Raw genomic sequence first — 21,108 nt, forward strand, 5'->3', positions numbered from 1 at the left:
ATCCTCTCTGGGTCAAAATGAACAGAACACAAAATGAGAGTTAAACCTTTCTCTGTCTGTTGTAGTGTAGTAAGCAAATGTGCAAAAACAATCTACATTCAAAATATGCGTGGGTATGGCAAAAATATCATCACACTGTTTTTCAGAAAAATCACGATTTTATCATGATTTTTTTTTTTTTTTTTTTACTATTTTGCAAGTTTGCAAGCAGTGCAGCCAAGATTTTTCTCTGTTTTGTTGTTTTATTACCATTAAGGAATAGCTCACCCAAAAATGAAAACTCTGTTATCATTTACTCACTCTCAAGTTGTTTTAAACCTGAACGTGTTTCTTTCTTCTGTTGAACATAAGTTATTTTTGAAGAATGTGGGTAAGCAAACAGTTGCTGGTCCCCAGTGACTTCCGTAGTATTTTTTAATTTTTTTTACTATCAAAGTCAATGGGGACAAGTTTGGTTTCCCACATTCTTCAAAATATCTTCTTTTGTTTTCAGCACAATAAAGAAATTAATAAACGACATGTAAGTGAGTAAATGATTACAGAATTGTAATGACAAGTGGAGGCAAGTTTTAAAAGCTGCACGCATCCGTTTTTCTCGCAACTGTTTATTTTCACTTTAGACATAACTAACTGTGATTATATATAAACATTGTGTGTTTTCGACAGTAATAGCACAATCAGATGCAAAATATAACTTAGTCCAGTCATCAGGTGCTGTTTGGCAGGCTTTTTAGTGTGCACGCCCTATGCAAATAATGTACTTTTGTGATTGCGAGTGCAGTGTCCCGTGAGTGTAACTCTACCGCTGAGTTATCATTTGATGTGATGTGAATGGGCAGTATGTTTCGTTGTACAGTATATTCAGACAGAAGCACCAGAACTGCAACTGTTAGAATGTGTGCTGTAACACCATACTACGATATTTCTTCAAAAGCAGATCGTGGAGACATTTTAATCGTCCATGTACAAAAATCGTGTTATCGCATACCCCTTAATCAAGGTCAAAAGACCCATTTCTAAATAGAAATAAAGGTCAGTCCATTATAGAATCAACAGGTTGTGTCTTCTGAAAGGTCACACTCAATTCTCTACTAAGTCAGGCTTGTGGAACTGCATCTGCCAAGGGCACAAGCACAGAGGCAATGCATCACCCACTCCCACTGTCTTTCAGACATGCAGACAGAGACAGTCAGGTGTTAGTCAGGGAATTCTATGTGTGTTGTCTGACGCAGCCACAAGCTACCTGACAATACTCTGTTCATTCTGCAGCCAGGCACAGACAGATAATGAAACCATCCATCAACAAAAACTAGGTTGAACAGAATTTATGCTGAGGATATTTTTGGAAGAAGAAGAGGGAGGGCTGTTTGTGGAAGGAAATGAAAAGAAGTCACAGTTCCATAATGCTAGGAATTTAACACGGCATGCAGTGCTTGTGAAAACCACCCAAAAGCAAATCAACTGAAGATGAACTCTTCAACTCTAGGTCATTTGAATAACAGAATGACTGAAAAAAATCAGTTCAAAATTAAGTTCAAAAGATGGCTTCTCAGATTGTCATGGCACATTTCAGTTAATCTGATGTCCTTCCTTTAAGAACAAAATATCACGTTTCTCCTGTGCTGCTATGGTTAATATCTGGTATGTAGGATGATGTCATAAAGAGAAATCACTGTTTTGTCCCCATGGCTTTGGTGCCATCTAGTGGTAAATTAACTATAAAGTATTGTAAAGACAATCATACTATGTGCAGATGATATAATAAATTGAGATAAAACAGTATTGTATAATACAGATATTCTAATGTCTATTGATTTCTCCTTATATATCTTGTCCCATTCAAAAGTTAAGGGTTGGTAAGATTATTTTGTTTTTTGAAAGAAGTGTCTTATGCTCACCAAGGCAGGATTTATTTGATCACGTCCTTCAGAAATCATTCTAATATAATGATTTGCTGCTCAATGTTGAAAACAGTCATGCTGCTTAATATTTTTATGAAAACCATGATACATAGTTCAAAGACCAGAAATCATGATTTATATTATCCCACAGCATTAGCATGTACATGTACATGCATTATGTGCTTTTAATGATTTCCAATAAATAATTATGAAATGTGTTTTCAAGTGTTCTAATAAATACAGTAGAAGCATTTACAATGATGTAAAATAATATACAGTAAATATTTATTTTTTTGGTATTTGTCTGTCGTTTCAAGTGTCAGGGGGCTCTGACAGGCTGAATGCTATCAGCGCCAATCAAATGACTTATATGTATTTTTGTGTGTGTGTGTGTGTCTCCACAGGCTGTACAGGAGAGAAGGACAGATCGGCTCTCAGCCATGAGGCTTTCCTGCTCATGGCAAACTCCCAGAATGACATGGAGGATTGGGTCAAAGCCATTAGACGTGTCATCTGGGCTCCCTTTGGAGGAGGTAGCTTATTTACCTGGACCTCACACACAAATAAGACCCAAGGCAGCATTCTATCTTATGAGGCAACACAGTCAAGAAAAAATAAAATAAAACTAAACTAGCAAGTATATGTCTGGTTTTCTGACCTTGTTTGGGTAGAGTGAATGATCTAAATCTGGCACACAGCTTATATAATGCTGCATGGCTGATGTACAGGCACACTAAAATAACAACAGCACTAGCAGTGTCTGAATGACAGTGTCTGAACCTTTAGGTATTGTGTTACATGTATTTAATAACATAGATTATTTTGGGGTGTCTGGAATTACGGCAAACATTTTAATATAATTTTAATGATATTAAATATTCACATCGGCACAGAAAGATTGTTGTGTCCCAGAAAGAATGAAGTTATTTCTGATACTTTGAAATTCAGACCGATGGCAAAATTTGTGACAGTTCATTAAAAATAAGGTAATATTAAGTAGCTTACATTTTATACCGTTACTTTGTCTATTTTTGCTCGTTAAAGAACTTGTTTCCAAACAAAACTTTAAAGAAATGGCCGTTGCGATTCTCAGCACTGTACGTGGTGATTCGTTTCTGAATGAATCAGTGTTTTGAACGAATCAGTTGATTGAATCATTCAGTGACTCACTCATAAAGATACTTGCCGCCACCTACTGTCTGTGTTTGTTAACTAATACTAAAATTAAAACTGTTAGAAAATAGTTTTTGTTAACTGAAATAAATCTGAAATTAAATAAAATATACCTTAGGTCAAAAACATTAACTTAACGTTAAAATAGCTTATGAAATGTTGCTTTTGCAACTAACTGAAACAAAATAGCTGAAGTACTGAAATGACTAAAACTGAAAAAAAAAAATTTAAACTAAAATTTTAATATGAAAAAATTATAATAAAAAATGATAAAAGCACAAAATAAAAATGCTTTTAAAAACTCCATATAATTAATATGCTAATTCATGCTATAATATTATATACATAATCCTAAAATATAATTGGTCTGCAACATACAATAAGGCAGAGTGTCAACAGTGGTCCCAGTGCTGCTGGACTGTATATCAGCACTTGTGGAACGTTGCAATCACTACAGTTGTCTATTTAAATAATCCTAAATAGTCAGAGTATTTAAATCGTTGTGTAAATAATTCTAATCAAGACATCGCTGGGGTAAACCTGGGCATTGATGGGTTAAGCAATATGATACTTCTCTGCGTAATCACTTGTGCTCATCCCACATTTTCATTCCCCCATTACAATGAAAGAGGGCATAAACAGGTGTGCACTCACTCACTCACATTCTCATGCATCACTGTTCACTTGTGCCTGAAGTGGACTGCTGCCCATACCAGCAGGGATCTGTCATGTGCCTCACGCCTGAAGTTAAAGCTCTGTCTTGTCTGTTTGCTCATCGTGGCTTGTGTGTGTTTGCTGAAGACTGTAGTATACAAGGCAGAACCAATGTATTGCAAGGTAGGATAGGACACTGTATATTCTTTGACACAGTCAGTTTTGGAGATTTAATTGAATTTTGTTTAACATATTTTGATTTCTAACATTTTAATAATATCTTGGCAGGTTTACAAATGTGTTTTATACATTATCACTGTTTTTACATGTTTCTCTGGTGCTTGTATTATTGTAGGTATCTTTGGCCAGCACCTGGAGGACACAGTACAGTCTGAGAGAAAGTTTGGCCCCCGACTGGCCCCTCTGCTGGTGGAGCAGTGTGTGGATTTCATACGGGAGCAGGGTCTGAAAGAGGAAGGTCTCTTTAGGATGCCAGGACAGGCCAACCTGGTCAAAGAACTCCAGGATGCTTTTGACTGTGGGGATAAGCCTCTGTTTGACAGGTAAGACAAGTTTGAAACATCCTTTTACATTTGCATTTAATCATTTAGAAGACGCTTTTATTCGAAGTGACTTACAAATGAAGAATAGCACAAGCAATTTACTAATAAATTTATAAAAGCCAATAATATTTGCAGAAAATATTTCCAAGTTTAAATTATCAGTTAGAGTAGCACACAAGCTGTAGCAGAAGTCAAATGCAGACAAGTAGCTTTCTTTGGAAGGTCCAGTTAACTGATTATTAGAAACCATTTAGACTGTGGATTTCAGTCTGAGACAGAGCAATAAGATGTTTTAAGATGATGTTTTAGATGTTTGCTTCGGTCCACCAGTTTGTAGTTTCTGCTGTATGTCTCGGCTGGATTGTAAGGGTGCTGGAACAGTTTACCATAATTTTCTAGTCACGAAAACTAAACTGAAGTATTCTGACCTGTGTGTGACCTCTTGCAGTAACACTGACGTTCACACAGTGGCGTCCCTCCTGAAGCTCTACCTCAGGGAGCTGCCCGAGCCTGTGATCCCCTTTAACAAATATGAGGACTTTCTAACCTGTGCACAGCTTCTGCTAAAAGATGAAGAAGTGGTGAGTCTGCTATACATCAGTATTTCAATGAGATGAAGTAAAAAAAAAAAAAAAAGATTGACCTTGCCAAAAAGAGATACACTTTAGCATATATTTAAAGTAGTTTAGGAGTATTTATTATGAAAATAATATACTTTTAAAGAGTATACTTATAAGTATATTGTGTACTGAATGTAATGTTTTCACACACTTAATTGCATGTTATTTACAGTATAACATTATTGTATTATGTTGCAAAATTATTTTAAATGCAATTAATTGATCTTGAAAGTGCTTTTTTGAACCACTTAAGTGTACTTAAGTACATCTTTACACATGTAGTTTCATAATTTCCTTTGTCTTTGAAATATGTTTAAAGTGCACTAATGAATATTCTGACAAGCATTTATAGTAAACAAAAATATACTTTACTTTAAAATAATTTAGCTTTCAATGTAATATTAAAAAACACAGTGCAGTTAAAATTTTAATCAAGTACTTTACAGTACTTAGTCAACAGATCAATATAAGTGTTTTACTTTAAAGCATGACAAAAGATTATAGATTAAAACATCAATTTCATAAGTAAAGTAAAACTATTTGATGTTATTACGAAGGGTACTCCTCTTTTATATACTACACTTCATTGGCCTTTTGTTTCAGTAATCAAATATTATCTTAGTTTTTAAAAAATATACTTTTAAGATATTTAGTACACTACAAGGGCACATTCAGTGCTATTAAACTCACTTCTTTTTCACAAAGATGGTTTTGAAAAGCTCTCTGCGTGGCATTTTTTCCTTACCAAAAATCTTGTTTCCTGGATTTGTAATGGATCTTATTCCCATGTGTCTCTTAAAGGGTCTCAGTGAGCTTGTGAACCAGGTGAACACTCTTCCTCAGGCTAATTATAACTTGTTAAAGTACATTTGCAAGTAAGTGAATATATAGCATTCTATCAGTTTTCTTGTACATGGCGATGTTGTTGAAACGATTCCTTTACTTATTTAAATAAATGATGAATGGATGTCTGTTGTATTCACTGTATGTTTTCATGTAGATTCTTAGATGAGGTGCAATCACATTCGAATGAGAACAAGATGAGTGTTCAGAACCTTGCAACAGTTTTTGGACCAAATATCCTTCGGCCTAAAGTAGAGGACCCTGTTTCAATGATGGAAGGTAAGTAAGTCTTGCCATAGTAATATTTATCAGTTTAATATAATTCAAGTTTAAATAACTTGTATTGCCAATTTGATTTTTTTTTTTTTTTTTTTTTTTTTTTTTTTTTTTTTTTTTTTTTTTTTTTTCAGGAACCTCCCAGGTTCAGCACCTGATGACAGTGTTGATCAGTGAACATGAGCGTCTGTATGCCGGGATTGAGGGAGATGCATTTTCTGAGCAAACCAGAAGTTGTCTTCAGGGTCAGCGTGGCATGGCAGAGTGGATCTCCAGTGAGGAAATGCTGAACTGCTCATCGCTGAGCCAGACGTCCAAAGTGGCAGAGAGTGTGTGTGGCAGTGCCACGTCTTTAGATATGAATACAGGTGCCCCTACCACTGCCAAAATGACACCTCAGGGAAAAGTTGGGGTGACAGTCAGCCCGAGCAAACAGGCTAAATCCCTCCCCTCTTGGAAATACTCCTTCAAGAGCGGAGGGGTACGCTCTCAACCTGCAAAAATAGGGGGCTCGTCTCTGGATGTGTCCACCTTGCCCAGTACAGGCAACTGGTTAATGAACGGGCTTTCCTCTCTGCGCAGCCACCGGCGTACATCATCAGGAGAGCGCATGGGCAAGGATTCAGTCCTGTCACACCGTCTATCTACTTACGACAACGTGACCTTATCGAGTCTCAGCGTACCCAGCGTTGCAAGCACGCCCTGGTCCACGTCCTCCTGTGAGATCTTAGTTGACGACTCTGTGGATAGTGACCCCTCTGGAAAGGTGGATTGGTCAGTAGGAGGGTCTGTCCAAGGGCAAAGTGGGGACAGGAATTCGGAGGTCACTAAGAGCAGTGAAGCACTGGAAATGTGTGTGAGCAGTGCAGGCTGCAGTGAGAATGGAAGTGGAGAAGATGCGGTGAACGTCACAGGAGATACCGACATTAGCAAGACAACACTTAACAGCCTGGTAACAGAGCTGAAAGATGAGTTAAAGAAACAGAAGGTCAACTACGAATCACAAATACGAAGGTATGTTTGAAATCCACAGCACATTGATTAAATGTATTTTGTCTTTAGACTTCGTAAGGTAAAGTTTACTTGAAACATTAAATTAAGCTTAACACTTTCTAATTATTCCAGTAATGTTAAGTGTTCAGTGTTAAAGTAGGAATGAAACAAAAGTTGCAATTGTCATTTATTTCCTTTTGTGACATATGAGTGAAACTGCTTCTTGAACAAGAAGAAATGCATGATGGAACTTAATTTTTAAAATAATAATAATAATAAAAAAATAAGTAATTGTCAATTTCGATATTAGTTTGACCACATATTACTGCTTCTGGTTCCAAACGGATGCCAAAAGCAAGCTACAAATGGTGCTAATATACACTTGTGTGCTAGTAGTACTGAAAAATCATGATCCTAACCTTTATCTTCACAGTGAATTCTCAGTTGGCCAGTGAGGGATTCATCTTTTATAAATCAATATTAATTGTGAGCCTGGAGACTGTTGTATACACTGAGTTTATGAAAAAGCTGAGCTTAAATGTGTGATGCAAAAAAAAAAAAAAAAAGCGCTCATAAACATCTGAAGCAAGTAGAGACTTGGACCTGGAAACAGTATTCCTTACATTTCGACTTAACAAGCGGATTATGGTGACTAATAAAATACTTACACCTATTATAATTTTAATATGCAGACATGAGAAAGCCATTTTGTTGGTTGATTTCCCATGAAAAAGAGTAAAGACTGTGCACATTCTGTCTCTGCCAATATAACAACAGAGTGTTTGAGAAACCTGCTTGACAACATGTATTATTTTTGCATTCGTATTTGATATTTGATTTTATTTGTAAAAAAAAAAAAAAAAATAATATATATATATATAATATATATATATATATATATATATATATATATATTATATATATATATATATATATATATATATATATATATATATATAGTGTGTTAATATTTTGGGAGAAGAACACCTGCTATTTGTAAATAACACCATTTTTATTTTTTATGGAGTTTTTTTGTATTTCCTACAGTATCACATAGAGTACTTGGCATTAATGTTAAAATCTAATTATCATAATTGATTTTTCTAAGCTAGAGGAATCATGTGTCACTATGCGTAACCAAATGGAGAGACTAGAGGAGGAGTTGGACCAGGAGAAGAAAAAGTATCGCATGTTGGAAATTAAACTCTGCAACTCTGAGCGGGCCCGTGAGGACGCAGAGACCCGCAACCGCTTGCTTCAGAACGAGATGGAGGAGTTCTTCTCCACTTTGGGAGATCTTACGTTGGGAACAAGGACAAGCGATATTTGACTGGCCCTCTTACAGGCCTCCTGATTTAACAATGAGAGACTATGTGTGTGTTGTAGATAGAATTTCGAAAAACCTCTCTGCTCATGCATCATGAGTATTCAGAGGTGATTTTGTTACAGCGACTTGATCATGTGTAGCAGTTATACTTTTCTCTCTGATCTTCAGTCTTACATTTCAAAGGGATAGTTCACACAAAAATACGAATTCAGTGGTTATTTACTCACCCTCATATCGTTCCAAACCAATATGCTGTTTTTCTGCAGAGAACAAAAGGATAGTTTTTGAAAAATCTTAATAAGTAGTGCACATTTTGTGTGAAGAACATACCAAAATGTAAATCTTGTTCTTAATGTCAAACTTGCCACTTTTTCTTTGTAAATAATAATAATATTTAAATTTTCAGGTGAACTATTCCTTTGAGTTGCCATTCAGTTTCCATTAGCATTCATCACTTGCATAACCTAACCTGCACAGATAATACCAAAGCATGACATTTCTGACCAGACTGTCTCACAAAGGCAGATCATTTTAATGGCATTTCCTGTTAATGCATGGTGTGAAAGATGTCCTGCTGAACTGTCTCTTGAGGTTTTGGTAAAATGATCACACAATCCTTTTTCAGTCAAAGTCTACATAATTTAAATACAAGCTGCATCTCGTCACACTGTGCCTCACACTTCCAGACTTGCCATCAGACCTCACAGACACAAATTCTTTTCAGCAAATCCCTTTATTGTAAGTAAATTGCACTAGAATAAAATACCTTTTTTTTTTTTTTGGATTAGGTGAGGTAACACCATCCAAACTGTACAACTGTCTTAATGTACAACTTGTCATACACACTGTACAACTGTCCAATTGTACAACTGTTAAAATCTCAACTATATTGTAATATTATTTCAGCTGCAAGATTGCCAAGGCTAGTATTTATTTAAGCTTCCTCAGGTGGTGTTTTTCAAAACACTCAATAAGTGAGTGTCTTTATATAAAATAGATGATGGAACTAAGGCTGACATATACTTGAATGTGTTAAAGTATTTTTTTTTTTAAGTATGCACATGCTGTATGTTTGTGTGGTCATTTTTTCTGTTAATTGATTCCTGAATGCAGAAAGTGCCAAAGCAGAGGTCTTCAAAAAATGGGTGTTTGATTTCAAATGAAGACTGACTAGTCTTCATAATAAATTGTTGTAATGCATCAAGGAAAGTCTGAAGGTAGATAATGAGTGATATAAATACTGAATCATATACTTACTGATAACAGTGTCAAACATTTTGAAAATTAAAAAAAAAAAAAATTCACCCAAAAATCCAAATGCTGTCATTAATTACACTTGTATTTGATCATCATCAAAACATTTTTTTTTTTTTTTAAGGAAACCTGAGATATTTCTGTACTTCCATTAAAAAAGTCCATTCTACCAAAACTTCAAAGCTTCGAGAAGTATACATTTGAGCAATTGACAATTTTCATTTTTGGGTGAACTAACCCTTCAAAGTCTTTGGTAATATATGTAGAAATCAGCAACCATTTCCAAAGGTGTTCATGGCCAAGAAAGAGAAACTAAAAATAACTTCTTTGAGAAGGAACAATGATGGGTTAAAAAAACACACACACAAACAAGCAAACTCATTTTCCAATTGTTTATTTTCATTTTTCCAGTTGCTATAATGGTAACACAATTGAATTTCAGTGCATTCTAATGAGATGGTAATCTGCTAACCCTAATATAAAACAACTGCATCAGCTTGTGCAGTCTAATAAACCCAGCACCATGATCTTATAGTTCTTGTACAGTGTTCTGGACTTAAAATCAAATGCTAAGCAGGACATGCAAGATACCGCCCATCGTTGAGATTGGGGATGAGAAACTTTTCCACTTCTTTTTTAATATTCTCATTTCTTTTTCTCGAAACAGCAAAACATGGACAGAAACCTTCCAAACATTTTCATATAGATGTCGAGTCTGAAATAACATGGTTCATTGTTCAGCTTTGAGTTACTGCACATAAGCTGAAGAAAACAAAAAAACAGTCTAGATTAGAATAAACAAAGATACTCGCTGAATTGTATACACATACATACAGTACTTTCTCATAGATTCAAACTATACAGACAGTTGAACACTCCTATTTTTTCCGAATAAATAAATAAAATGAAATAAAGGTTACAATAATACTATTAAAATGTGAGCAGTATGGTATCAGTGTGAGGTAGTTCAGACTCGACCTTCAAACGGCTTTGTGTTTCATGTCCAGAACATATCACATGTTGAGAAGCTTTTGCTCTTTGCAGGTACAGCAGACTCAGGCTTCCCAGGCAAGTATGTAGGGTTTAATATCATTGCCACTGTTAAGAGCACTTAAAACAAAACAGCAATAATATAAAGTAATAGCAAAATATTGAGTTTTTTACCCTGTGCACAGGTAAATATATCCAATGGGCTGAACCCCATGTCAACAACATTCAGATTCCCTCTTTAAACTCCTCAACTTTAGGCCGATTTGCCATTCTCTATCACCTTCACATTCAGAAGCAAATGTAAAAGAAACCCACTTCCCTGATTATTTCTTAAACGTTTTATCAAATAATGTGCGGCGCTCCACAGTATTTAATGACACAAGTTACAAAGCACCCATTCATTTACAGGACATCACATGCCAATAAAGACCTTCCAAAATGATGAAAAAAAAAAAAAGGAAAACCGATCTAGACATAAATCATTTTCAAATCTGGTTCATTCACTGTTGTATAAAAATAAATAAGTAGCTTAAAACTCTAATGGAATATGCTAAAAATGAACCAGTGTAGACTCTATTGGTGTTCCAAATAATAATAATAAAATGATTGTAAATTATTAACATTTGTTCTACCAGCTCATGAAATTTCGGACTCATATGTCACGAAACCAAACCTCATTAAGGGTTGGAAAAAACATTAGAGAAAAAAATGCAAAATGCAATGATACAATAATGAAGCGCAATGCTTGTTCTATATGCAGATTTTGAAGAGGTAAAACAATTTTTTAATTATAAAAAAATAAAAAAGGTGCTGAAATCCTAGGTAACTAGGACTAGAACAAAAACTAGAACACCAGAGACATACGCACAAGCACGTCACATTTCACATTCAACCAGGAAATTAAACCAGCAGCAAAACTATTCATGAAAAAAAGAACATCCTGGTAAAATAAATCAATGTACATAAAAAATATATTTTTTTGATGTTGTAAGTTGTTATATCTAAATGAAACTGTACAAAATTTAAATAAAATACGCTGCGCTCAATGACGGAAAATATGACCCAGAAAAAGCCACCTCAGGCAGGTTATGCCAAAATGAACTTAAATAACTATGCTGATATTAATTTGTGCAATATTGTTATATCCATTTAAAAATACTAATATGGACTTGTTTCTAAAGATTTTCATATCCCAAGTGACCAAGAAAATTATACATTGACCAGGAAAAAAATTATTTGAGAAAATATATTCACAATTCAATCTTTACAGATTACCTTCCAAAATCACTCTACGACAACTTGACAAATTACCCTAAACGTAGCTTATAAAAGAAGAGATTTGTTAAGGAGTTCACTATCATTGGCTGAGCCTATTAGGGCTGCTGCTAAAAAGATAAAACTGTGTAGTCATTTACAGCATCTAGAGCGGAACTCAAAAAAGCCACACCTGACCCGAAATGAAGTATTAGACTGGCCTAAATCTGATACCATGCCACACACAGAGAAACTCCAGGGGAAGGTGATAGTCATCTGCAGCAGCTCAGGGGTCCTGCGGAGGCCTCAAGGCTGCTGTCTGTGTCTGAGGCCACGGTGGGCTCTGTGGACATGGAGGAGACATCATTGATGGAGGAAGAGGAGGAGGGCTGGGGTGAGCCGTTGATCACTGCTGCACCTGTGCTATGTGAAACACAACAGCCAGTTAGATCACCCGCACATGATGTGTGGCTATACGCAAATGGAAAATACATTAAAATAAAAAATAATCAACACAATCTGCATTAGACTAAGAGAAACTCGTCTAACTAACCTAGAGGAGAAGGCTGACCTCGAATGGCACCGTTTTTCATCCGTTCTTCCCAATCCAGAACTTCTTTATAGATCAGCTCTGAAGACAAAGAAAACAAAGAAAGAATAATTAAAATACAATGCGAGAGAAAGTCATTTATTTTGAAGTAGTCAATTCAAGTTTATTTGCTTATTAGACTACACTACACAATTTTTATTTAAATACAATGAAGCCATTTAATGGAATATGGCTTTAGAAATGTATCTATTTAGCACAAAAAAATATAGGGATTTCAATTGGCTTTAATTAAATTAAATAGATGCATAAAAACTAGGGGGAAAAATATAATAACTTGAAATCATGGTGATGAACACCAGCATGTAATTACATACTTGGAAGAAAAAAAAAAGGAATTGAAATGAATGTCAATTGTTTTGTTTTTCTCCAAAATTGGCAACACTTTTAGGAACTTGTAGCATCATAGCAAGACTGTATTGAAAACAGCTGAGCTACTGTCATGCAGCTGAAAAAAGTAAGTTGCATTGTTACTTAGATATTTACGGTCATACGCTGAACAGATGAACGAAGTCATGGAAACTGGCAAGGTTTAAGTTGACAGCACATGTTCCATGAGTTGAAAGAAATATCAATCTTTCTAATTTTAGCAACTGGCGTCAGACATTTAAACATGCTGAGGAGCTTATTAACGCTATTCAATCAGGTGACCCCTGCAGACAAGATTTCGACTGCGTGTGCAGTTTGCCCATTGCAAATGATGCTCGTTCTCAACCTCTGGATTTCATTCTGTGAACTTTAAAATTAGGAAAACAAACCACCTTTCCACTCCTCCACTGTGTGTTCCCTCTCATCGAGCTGTTTGTCTGTGATTACAGGAGGTGGCTGAAGAGAGAAAGATAAGCACATATAATTATACTGCTGAGAAAAACAATCAATGTGTTGAATGTGAGCTTATCTGAAATAACAAACAAACAAAACAGAACCACAAACTCCATGTTTTTGTTGTGAGAACTTACTATTGGATAGACTACCGTTGACAAGTATGAAGTCAATAAGATTTTTTGTTGTTGTTTTTAAAAGAAATTAATAATTCTATTTTAAATAAATGCTGTTTTTCTGATTTCTTGAAGGATCATGTGACACTGAAGACTGGACTAATGGCTGCTGAAAATTTAGCTTTGCCAACATAGGAATAAATTACACTCTAAAATACAGTGAAATAGATAACATTGTTTAAAATATTTTACAAAATTACTGTTTTTGCTGTATCTTTGATCAAATCTATGTGGCTTTGGTGAGCACAAGAGACCTCTTACAAAAATATTAAACAAAAAAAACTTAGAGACACCAAACATTTTAACAGTAGTGTATATTAAGTTATCTAATTTTTAAAAACATCAAGTATCCTTGACATTTTCAAACCAATATTAATATTTACATGTATAGAAATGATAAAAGCTTATCAGTAACTACAAATTTTTCATTTGCACGATTAAAACTTTTTTTTTCTTTTTGTGCAAATTGACTGCTAGAAAAAAAAATTAATAATAATAAAAATAAAAAAGTAAGAGTTTTGATAAAAAGGTTTCCAAACTGCAGCCATTGGTTTGACAATTTGGGAAAACAAAATCCAACATTATTTTTGTAAACTATTCATCAAAATTACATCAAAACAATAAGCTTACATGTTAGTTGATGGCAAGGGATTGGAAATTAGTGTGTGTGAATGTGCATACGCTCACCGCTTCCACTTCAGCTGGGTCATACCACACGTTAATGTAGGGGTGCTGCAGAGCTTCTTCCACAGAGATTCGCTTGGATGCATCTATCACCAGCATTTTAGACAGCAGGTCCCGCGCCTGGCTTGCTGCATAACAAATCACATCCAGTACAAAGCGTTAATGGTGCTTCAGTTGTTCTCAAGTGGCTTGACATGTCACCTCGACCACACACGGCTACTCACTGTGAATGCACTGGAAATGATTAGAATTGCAAATGAGGTTGTTTGTGTTCTGCAAACGTGTGTGTCAATTAAATGATGGTATTTAAATACTACACTGACAGAATACCAACATTTAGGCATCCACATTTGCAAGCAGCGATTACAAAGCTGCCCAAATAAGAAAAAAAATACTACAGAAACAAATGTCAACCATTAAGCAGATGTACCTTTCAGTTTGTTGTGTTCTGAATCAGCAGGGAACAGGACATCGGGAAAGAGCTTCTCAAAGCTGTATCCAGTGTATCGCGGCCTGTTCTCCACATAGGTTCGCACAGACTGGTTGAGTTTCATCATGAACTCCTGCGTTGGTGTTCCCAGCTGCTCTATGACTTTGTTCCACTGATCAATATCTTCAGGTATTAGAGGGTTAAGAAAAGTATAAACAGGCCTACAATATCTAAAATGATCTTCTTGAAGGCTTTTCATAAAACTTGTACATTGAACCAATTCATTTTGATTGCCTATGCTAAGTCTATTTAGTTCTAAAAATCACAGTGGACCATGGAAAACAAAGTATTGTGTTTATTAAAGAGAAGTGATGACCATGAAATGGATGACACATGACTGATAGGTAAGGATACGATCTGAACCCGGAAACAACACACTACCTCTGACAATTTCAGCCATGATACAGCCAACAGACCATACATCCACTGAAAAATGAAATGAAAGTGAAATTAGCATGCAACACAGAGCTAAGGGGGGGGGGGGGGGGGGGGTGATGAAATCAGATTGCAAGAAGAGTGATGTGCGTCATGCAGGATCTGCCATGTCTAGCAGGGAAAGTCAGTGAGGATGGAGCACAGATGTAATAGAATGATCATAAGACTATAAATAAACTGGAAACGAGGTTCACAGGCCTGAGCATTTACACTCATGTTGTGACTCATTAACTAATTATGATGGAGGGGACAAAAACATTGTACAATATTACAGATTTAGATTTTTTACAGATGACATCAAAATCCTGATGTAGGCTTGGACGATGGGACAATGTGTTCTCAAACACCATCAAGCCACTCTCAACCTAATGGTATACCTCAAAGATCCCAAATATACTGTTGTAGAGTTGGTTAGATTTTTTAAACGTGTTTAAAAGTCTCTTATGCTTTCCAAGCCTGCATTTGTTTAATCAAAATTCAGTAAAAATCATTAATAGTCTTATTTTAAAATATTTTATTCCAGAGATGTCAAAGCTGAATTTTCAGCAGCCATTACTCTAGTCTTCAGTGTCACATGATCCTTCAGAATATGCTGATTTGGTGCTCATTTCTTATTTCATTTATTATGTTAAAAAACTGCTTAATACTTTTGTGTAAACTGTGATATATTTTTCAGGATGAATAGAAAGTTTAAAAATGCAATTTGTGCATTTATATTTTTTAATTATTTGTAGTATTATAAATGTCACTTGATCAATTTAATGCATTCCCTTCTAAATAAAAATAGTATCTCATAAATGCAACTGACTCAGAAGTAATTTTACAGTATGAAACAATGTCAGACCCATATCACAAGAGCAGAGAACAGAAAAGCTAGAATGGCTGAATGAATGTCAAAACAAGTACCAACATACTGTACAACTGAGCTAAGTGCCACATAAAATACATTTTAAAAGGATTTCTAGGATAAACCTGAGAATAATCTCACAATATGCATTTGTTATGACTTTATTCTCAAACATTAGCTAGATGAAACTAGAACAAGTAACGAGAAACAACTAATTAAATAAAAAAGCAGGTGCCAGTGTAAAAATCCAAAACTAACCCTTAAAATTAGTGGTGTTCAATAATTTTAGCCAGAAAGTAAACTGGAAAGTCACCCCCACCCCACAGAAATAAATAAGGGAGTGAAATGCAAAATAAGAGCTATAACCAAAACACAACCAACCAATTTTTGATGAACACACAGTGTGCATAACAAAGAACACAATCTAGAAGAAGCGAGGGACTATCTAACTCAATATGTGGCCCATGAGCAAAATGCAGTTTGTCAAAATGACAACAGACAATTCTAGCGTTGATGATGCAGTTTTCTTTACTTGTACGGCTCAAGGATACAGTCCCTCCCAGGAAAAAGGATTTTGTGACGGACCATTTCTGCCAAAATGCAGCCCACAGACCAAATGTCCACTAAGCACGTGCAGCAGAGGGAAAGAGAGAAAACAGTTAAGCAGGAAGTCAGGGGGTGTTAGTATTTTTGTACTGTTGCATAAGAGCTTGTTTTATTCATTAAAGTTTGGGTAAGAAATTAATGAACACACCAAGCCATTGTCTACTCATCACAAACTGAACAGGCTTCACATTTTATCAAAGAGAAAACAAAAAAGATAGAATTCCCAACAAATCTAATCCCTCGTAACACATTTTGGTGCTGAAACCACAAAGCTATTAGTGCAAGGAAAGCATTAGAGAGGCCTATAAAAGCGTGAAATGAAACCTGCAACATGAGGATGATATTGGCCGTTAAGCATGCATAGGATGTGCCAACTAGGCATTCTGCAACTTGTCAGCAGCACTGACCATTGGCTTGATATCCCATTCCCAGGATGACTTCAGGGGCCCTGTAGTAACGTGTCACCACATATGGTGTCATCAGCAGACCTGTAGCTGCTGTCCTGGCCAGACCGAAATCCAGGATCTTCAGCGTACAGTCTGACTTTACCACAATGTTACTGGGTTTCAGATCCTTAAAAAAAAGAAAAAAAAAAAGAAAAATCACAAGATAGAATATTAGTCAATTTAGCATTTTTCATGAAAATGAGAGTAAATAAGAGCTTGCATCTCATTTACTGCATTTGTATGTTTTAACGCAGATTGAAAAAATATAATGGCAGTCCAAAAGACCTAAAAAAAATTAAAACCTAAAAAGAAAAACACACAAAGTTTTAGGATTAAAAAAAAAAATGTAACCAATAATAATGAAAAGGTTGTGACATACTGTTTGGTGCTGGTACGATTTTTAAATATTTTTGAATTAATTATCTTATGCTCACCAAGGCTACATTTATTAAAATAAAGAAGAATCAGTAATATTGTGAAATATTACTACAATTTAAAATACCTGTTTTCTAGTTTAATATATTTTCAAATGTAATTTATTCCTGTGATGGCAAAGATTAATTTTCAGCAAGCATTACTCCAGTCTTCAGTGTCACATTCTTATATTGAACAGTTCAAAAGAACCACATTTATTTTAAATAGAAATTAATGTCAATTCAACTTTCCACTCAAATTGTTATACTGATAGTATACTATAAATATAAAAATTTTATTAAATTAGAAAAAAGCAAAACAGAGGCAGATCTTTGGACGCGTGGTTGTAACTATTGACATTCAGGAAATATTTATGGGTAAATGTAAATATCCCCATATTTCCCCCCAAAAAAGGTTTGTCAATTTTTATAAAAATAAATAATTGCAAATAAACTGCCGTAAGTGGCTTTAGAAAGGGATTTAGATGTAAGCTACATTATTCACTATTTTTGTTTTCACTTATGGTCCTGTCTAACTGATAATTGACCAAAAAAAATTTTTTTCCAAGGGCTAAAGTGTATCAAACCTAATGTTCTGTATTCCACTCTCAACAAGTCTTTCCACACCATTAACCTTGAAAAAAGGACTTATTCCCTTTCAGTGTTCACCTGTTTTGAATGTCAGAATGAAACCATTTTTATTCATTTAACACTTGATTATCCACGGTTGCAAATGAAATTTGTATTTTTAATGTTCAAAGGTCGACATTTATGAGACATGACCTTGTGCAGTGACACGAGATTCATTGTATTAACAAAAGTCTCCGGTCATGTCTGTGCAAAAGCAGTACACTGTATAAGACCGAGGTAAAGTCAAGGTGAAACGGGACTACAGGACAGCGGTGTTTACTGAGGATAACTTGATCGCTTCCCTCCTGTCCCCTCACAACACGTCCCTGCCTCAACAGCGCAATGCAGTCCACAGCAGCAGCTGCAGTCAGGCAGGCAGGCAGAGGTCTAGCTTTTTGTAATCAGCCCAGGGGATGAAACCCTTCCCCCTCCCTCACCTTAACTGATTATTAAGCTTTTCGCTGTCAGTGCAACCTTCGCTGCGTACGACAGTCTTTTTGTTTAGGCGGACAGGCTTTAGGCTAAAGAGCACAGACCCTGTGGATGATCCCCGCCGAGTGGAGGTGTTTTATCCCGCACAGCATCTGGTACAGCAGATAGGACAGCCGCTCGTGATCCAGCTCCATCTGAATGACCTGGCAGAGGTTGGCATCCATCAGCTCCATTACTAGGTAACTGTCGTTGGGGAAAGGGCGGGAAGGGGAGGGACAAAAAAGAGGGTGTGTTGGGGGGGCCAGAAAGAGCAGAGAAGAAGGGGAGGGGTGTGTGTGGATGGGAGAGAAAGGGGAGAGAGCATTAGGGGGATATCAGCTGGGATCTGGCATTTTTAACCATATAAATATGCAATATATACTCACACGTCTTGGAATTCGTCTAATGTTTTTTGTGACGTAAAAACATTTAACAGACCTATTATCTGGAAATGAAAATGCACATCTATTAGACTGCTTATGCTCTGCTGGATTTCCCATTGCATGCAACATGTTACGACCCGTTTGGGGTCATGACTTACGTTTTTATGGTTGACATACTTCATGAGCACCAGCTCTCTGTATGCGCGTTTGGCATGAGTCTGATTCTGAAAAGGCCGGCTGAGTTTCTTTATAGCCACATTTCGCTCAAGGTTGTGGTCATATGCTGAGCTAAAAGGAAAAAGGTTGCATAAATCAGATGAAAAGATGTGGTGACTGTGTAACGTCATGATTTGAGGTAGAATACGAGCTCTAGAACATACCAGACTATTCCCTGAGCACCCGAGCCAATGGGTCTTAGATTCTGATACCGCTTTAACACTGTGAATGTTGAATCACCCACATCGACGCTGTAGAATTCTTTTTCTCGCTTATTTTTGTTCATGGTGAAGCCGATGTGTGAGCATCCGAACAAGGCAGACTTTTACAGACCTAGACCATAAAAACAAAACAAAACCCAGTATAATATTGCAATTGTTCTGATATATTCTGGCACAGCAGAATAAACTGAAAGGACAGAATAGAGTGGTCTTGAATCTCTTTTTGGCTCTGGGCCTTTATCTCTATGCCATCAAAAAGAAAATAACTAGAGCATACAGCTGTTAGAAACACACGCACACATAAAAAGGGGACTCATACACCACTAAAGAGTAGGGCAGTTTCCTAATAGCTCTTAAACTGAGTTAAAACAGCAGGACTAACAGCATGACCCAGTTCCACAGAAAAATGCTTCCACATTTTTTGTTGTTTCCGCAAATGGCATAATATCAGGGATATTTTTTCCTGACATGTCGCAGTACATTAAAAGTAACACAATTAACTGTGATAAGAGGAAGCAGCACTGCATATGTCTGAATATAAAAAGCATTTTGGATCCACAGCAACAGAGAGAAAATTTTGCCAGGATTTTATTCTGGACAAGCTTTGATTTGTGGTTGTAACTGTGTACAATCAAGCAAGAAAAAAAATATAAATAAATAAATTACTTAACATGTTTTGACATACTGGCCAATGTCAATGCTTATTTTGTATAATCAGGCATGCACCCAAAAGAACCAGTTAATCAAGTAACACAATTTCTCATTTTAATCAGAGCCTAATAAAGGCAAAGACTTCCTGGCTAATAACACCGACTCACAACTACTTAGCGCAACCTTCCCAGAGAGAATAATTTCAAACCACAAGTATTATTATGCACAATAAAAGAAATGAATAGAAACTGTACTCAAGTAATTGAAGATCACTGATAAAAAAGTAAAAATCACACAGTGCCTGCTGTCATATAAACAACGTGACAAATCCTGATTAAGAGACACAAACTTTTACGGTTTGTTCATGCCACTAAAAATTAGGGCTCACAGTTTGTTTTCATTTCATTAGCATTTATAACAATTTATTCATCAAAAAACACATCTAATGAATCAATCATCCTGTTGTCAATTCATTCAGAAGTGACATTTAAATGTTTTAAAAATATGTGTATCCTGATTTATGACAGCACAGGCCAGGAAGATACTATATACACAAGAAATGTATAGTATAATGTATAGCCTAGTCTATTGTCTAGCCTTAGACAGTGATCAGTATGCATTCTAAACCGATAAGTAATTCAGCTTTTCATATGTTACGTTCCTGATTAAACTGTATCCAGAATACACACACAGTATGGTTACAGTGGACTGCTGGCAAAGCGAGCAGCTTGACAAATATCATTGTAAGCGATCTCACGTAACGTTAACCCACGGAGCCCGGCTCATTTATTAGCCGGTACGTTTAAAAGCCTCATCATTCAAAACAGCGACATTGTCGTATTACTGTTTCAGATAAAAGAGAATGAGCTGTGATGTTTGCTGACACCCTCCCCCACGGCGTAACAATACCACGCATTAAAACCAACTTAAAACGCTTACTTACCTGCGACGACTGAAATATAAACACTCCCGCTATCCTAAATGCCACGTAAATACCAGGACTCTTCAGAAACGATGTGGCGAAGACTCTATCGATTATTAATAGCGCTTATTCTGCTGCTTGTCTCGATAACATGACCTCACTGTATTGAAAGCGCTTTCTTCCTCTGGCAGCAGGCCTCGCGCGAACTGCGGACGACGTGCGCTCTACGTCACCAAACGC

The 21,108-nt window shown here is 36.0% G+C and overlaps 2 protein-coding genes across 9 annotated transcripts in view; one reads left to right on the forward strand and one right to left on the reverse strand.

Moving 5' to 3' along the window:
• LOC109084934 (rho GTPase-activating protein 22-like) overlaps positions 1–11,051 on the forward strand; it is a 25,825-nt gene extending 14,774 nt beyond the window's left edge. For all 3 annotated transcript variants that reach the window (XM_042769128.1, XM_042769127.1, XM_019099579.2), the window contains 7 exons: positions 2,306–2,434; positions 4,084–4,291; positions 4,740–4,872; positions 5,713–5,786; positions 5,912–6,033; positions 6,165–7,044; positions 8,131–11,051. In XM_042769128.1, the coding sequence (XP_042625062.1) occupies positions 2,306–2,434; positions 4,084–4,291; positions 4,740–4,872; positions 5,713–5,786; positions 5,912–6,033; positions 6,165–7,044; positions 8,131–8,353 (1,769 nt within the window). In that variant the 3' untranslated portion in view covers positions 8,354–11,051. The remainder of the gene's footprint in view (positions 1–2,305; positions 2,435–4,083; positions 4,292–4,739; positions 4,873–5,712; positions 5,787–5,911; positions 6,034–6,164; positions 7,045–8,130) is intronic.
• LOC109084935 (mitogen-activated protein kinase 8A-like) lies at positions 9,983–21,089 on the reverse strand. 6 transcript variants are annotated; one of them, XM_042769132.1, is made up of 12 exons: positions 20,890–21,084; positions 19,239–19,407; positions 19,017–19,146; positions 18,862–18,920; positions 18,541–18,679; positions 16,923–17,088; positions 16,461–16,532; positions 14,568–14,750; positions 14,141–14,265; positions 13,217–13,280; positions 12,420–12,479; positions 9,983–12,266 (listed from the first exon to the last, which is right to left on the reverse strand). In XM_042769132.1, the coding sequence occupies exons 2-12, from the start codon at positions 19,358–19,360 to the stop codon at positions 12,121–12,123; spliced, it is 1,266 nt and encodes a 421-aa protein (XP_042625066.1). In that variant the 5' UTR covers positions 19,361–19,407; positions 20,890–21,084; the 3' UTR covers positions 9,983–12,120. The 6 variants fall into 6 exon arrangements, with proteins under 6 accessions (XP_042625066.1, XP_042625065.1, XP_042625068.1 ...); XM_042769131.1 differs by lacking the exon at positions 16,461–16,532 and adding an exon at positions 14,982–15,053 and having other exon boundaries at positions 12,402–12,479; positions 20,890–21,083; XM_042769134.1 differs by having other exon boundaries at positions 9,983–12,271; positions 20,890–21,083.
• Positions 21,090–21,108: the final 19 nt, after the last annotated feature.

Source organism: Cyprinus carpio, chromosome A13, assembly GCF_018340385.1.
Source record: "Cyprinus carpio isolate SPL01 chromosome A13, ASM1834038v1, whole genome shotgun sequence".
NCBI classification, from domain to species: Eukaryota; Metazoa; Chordata; class Actinopteri; order Cypriniformes; family Cyprinidae; genus Cyprinus; species Cyprinus carpio.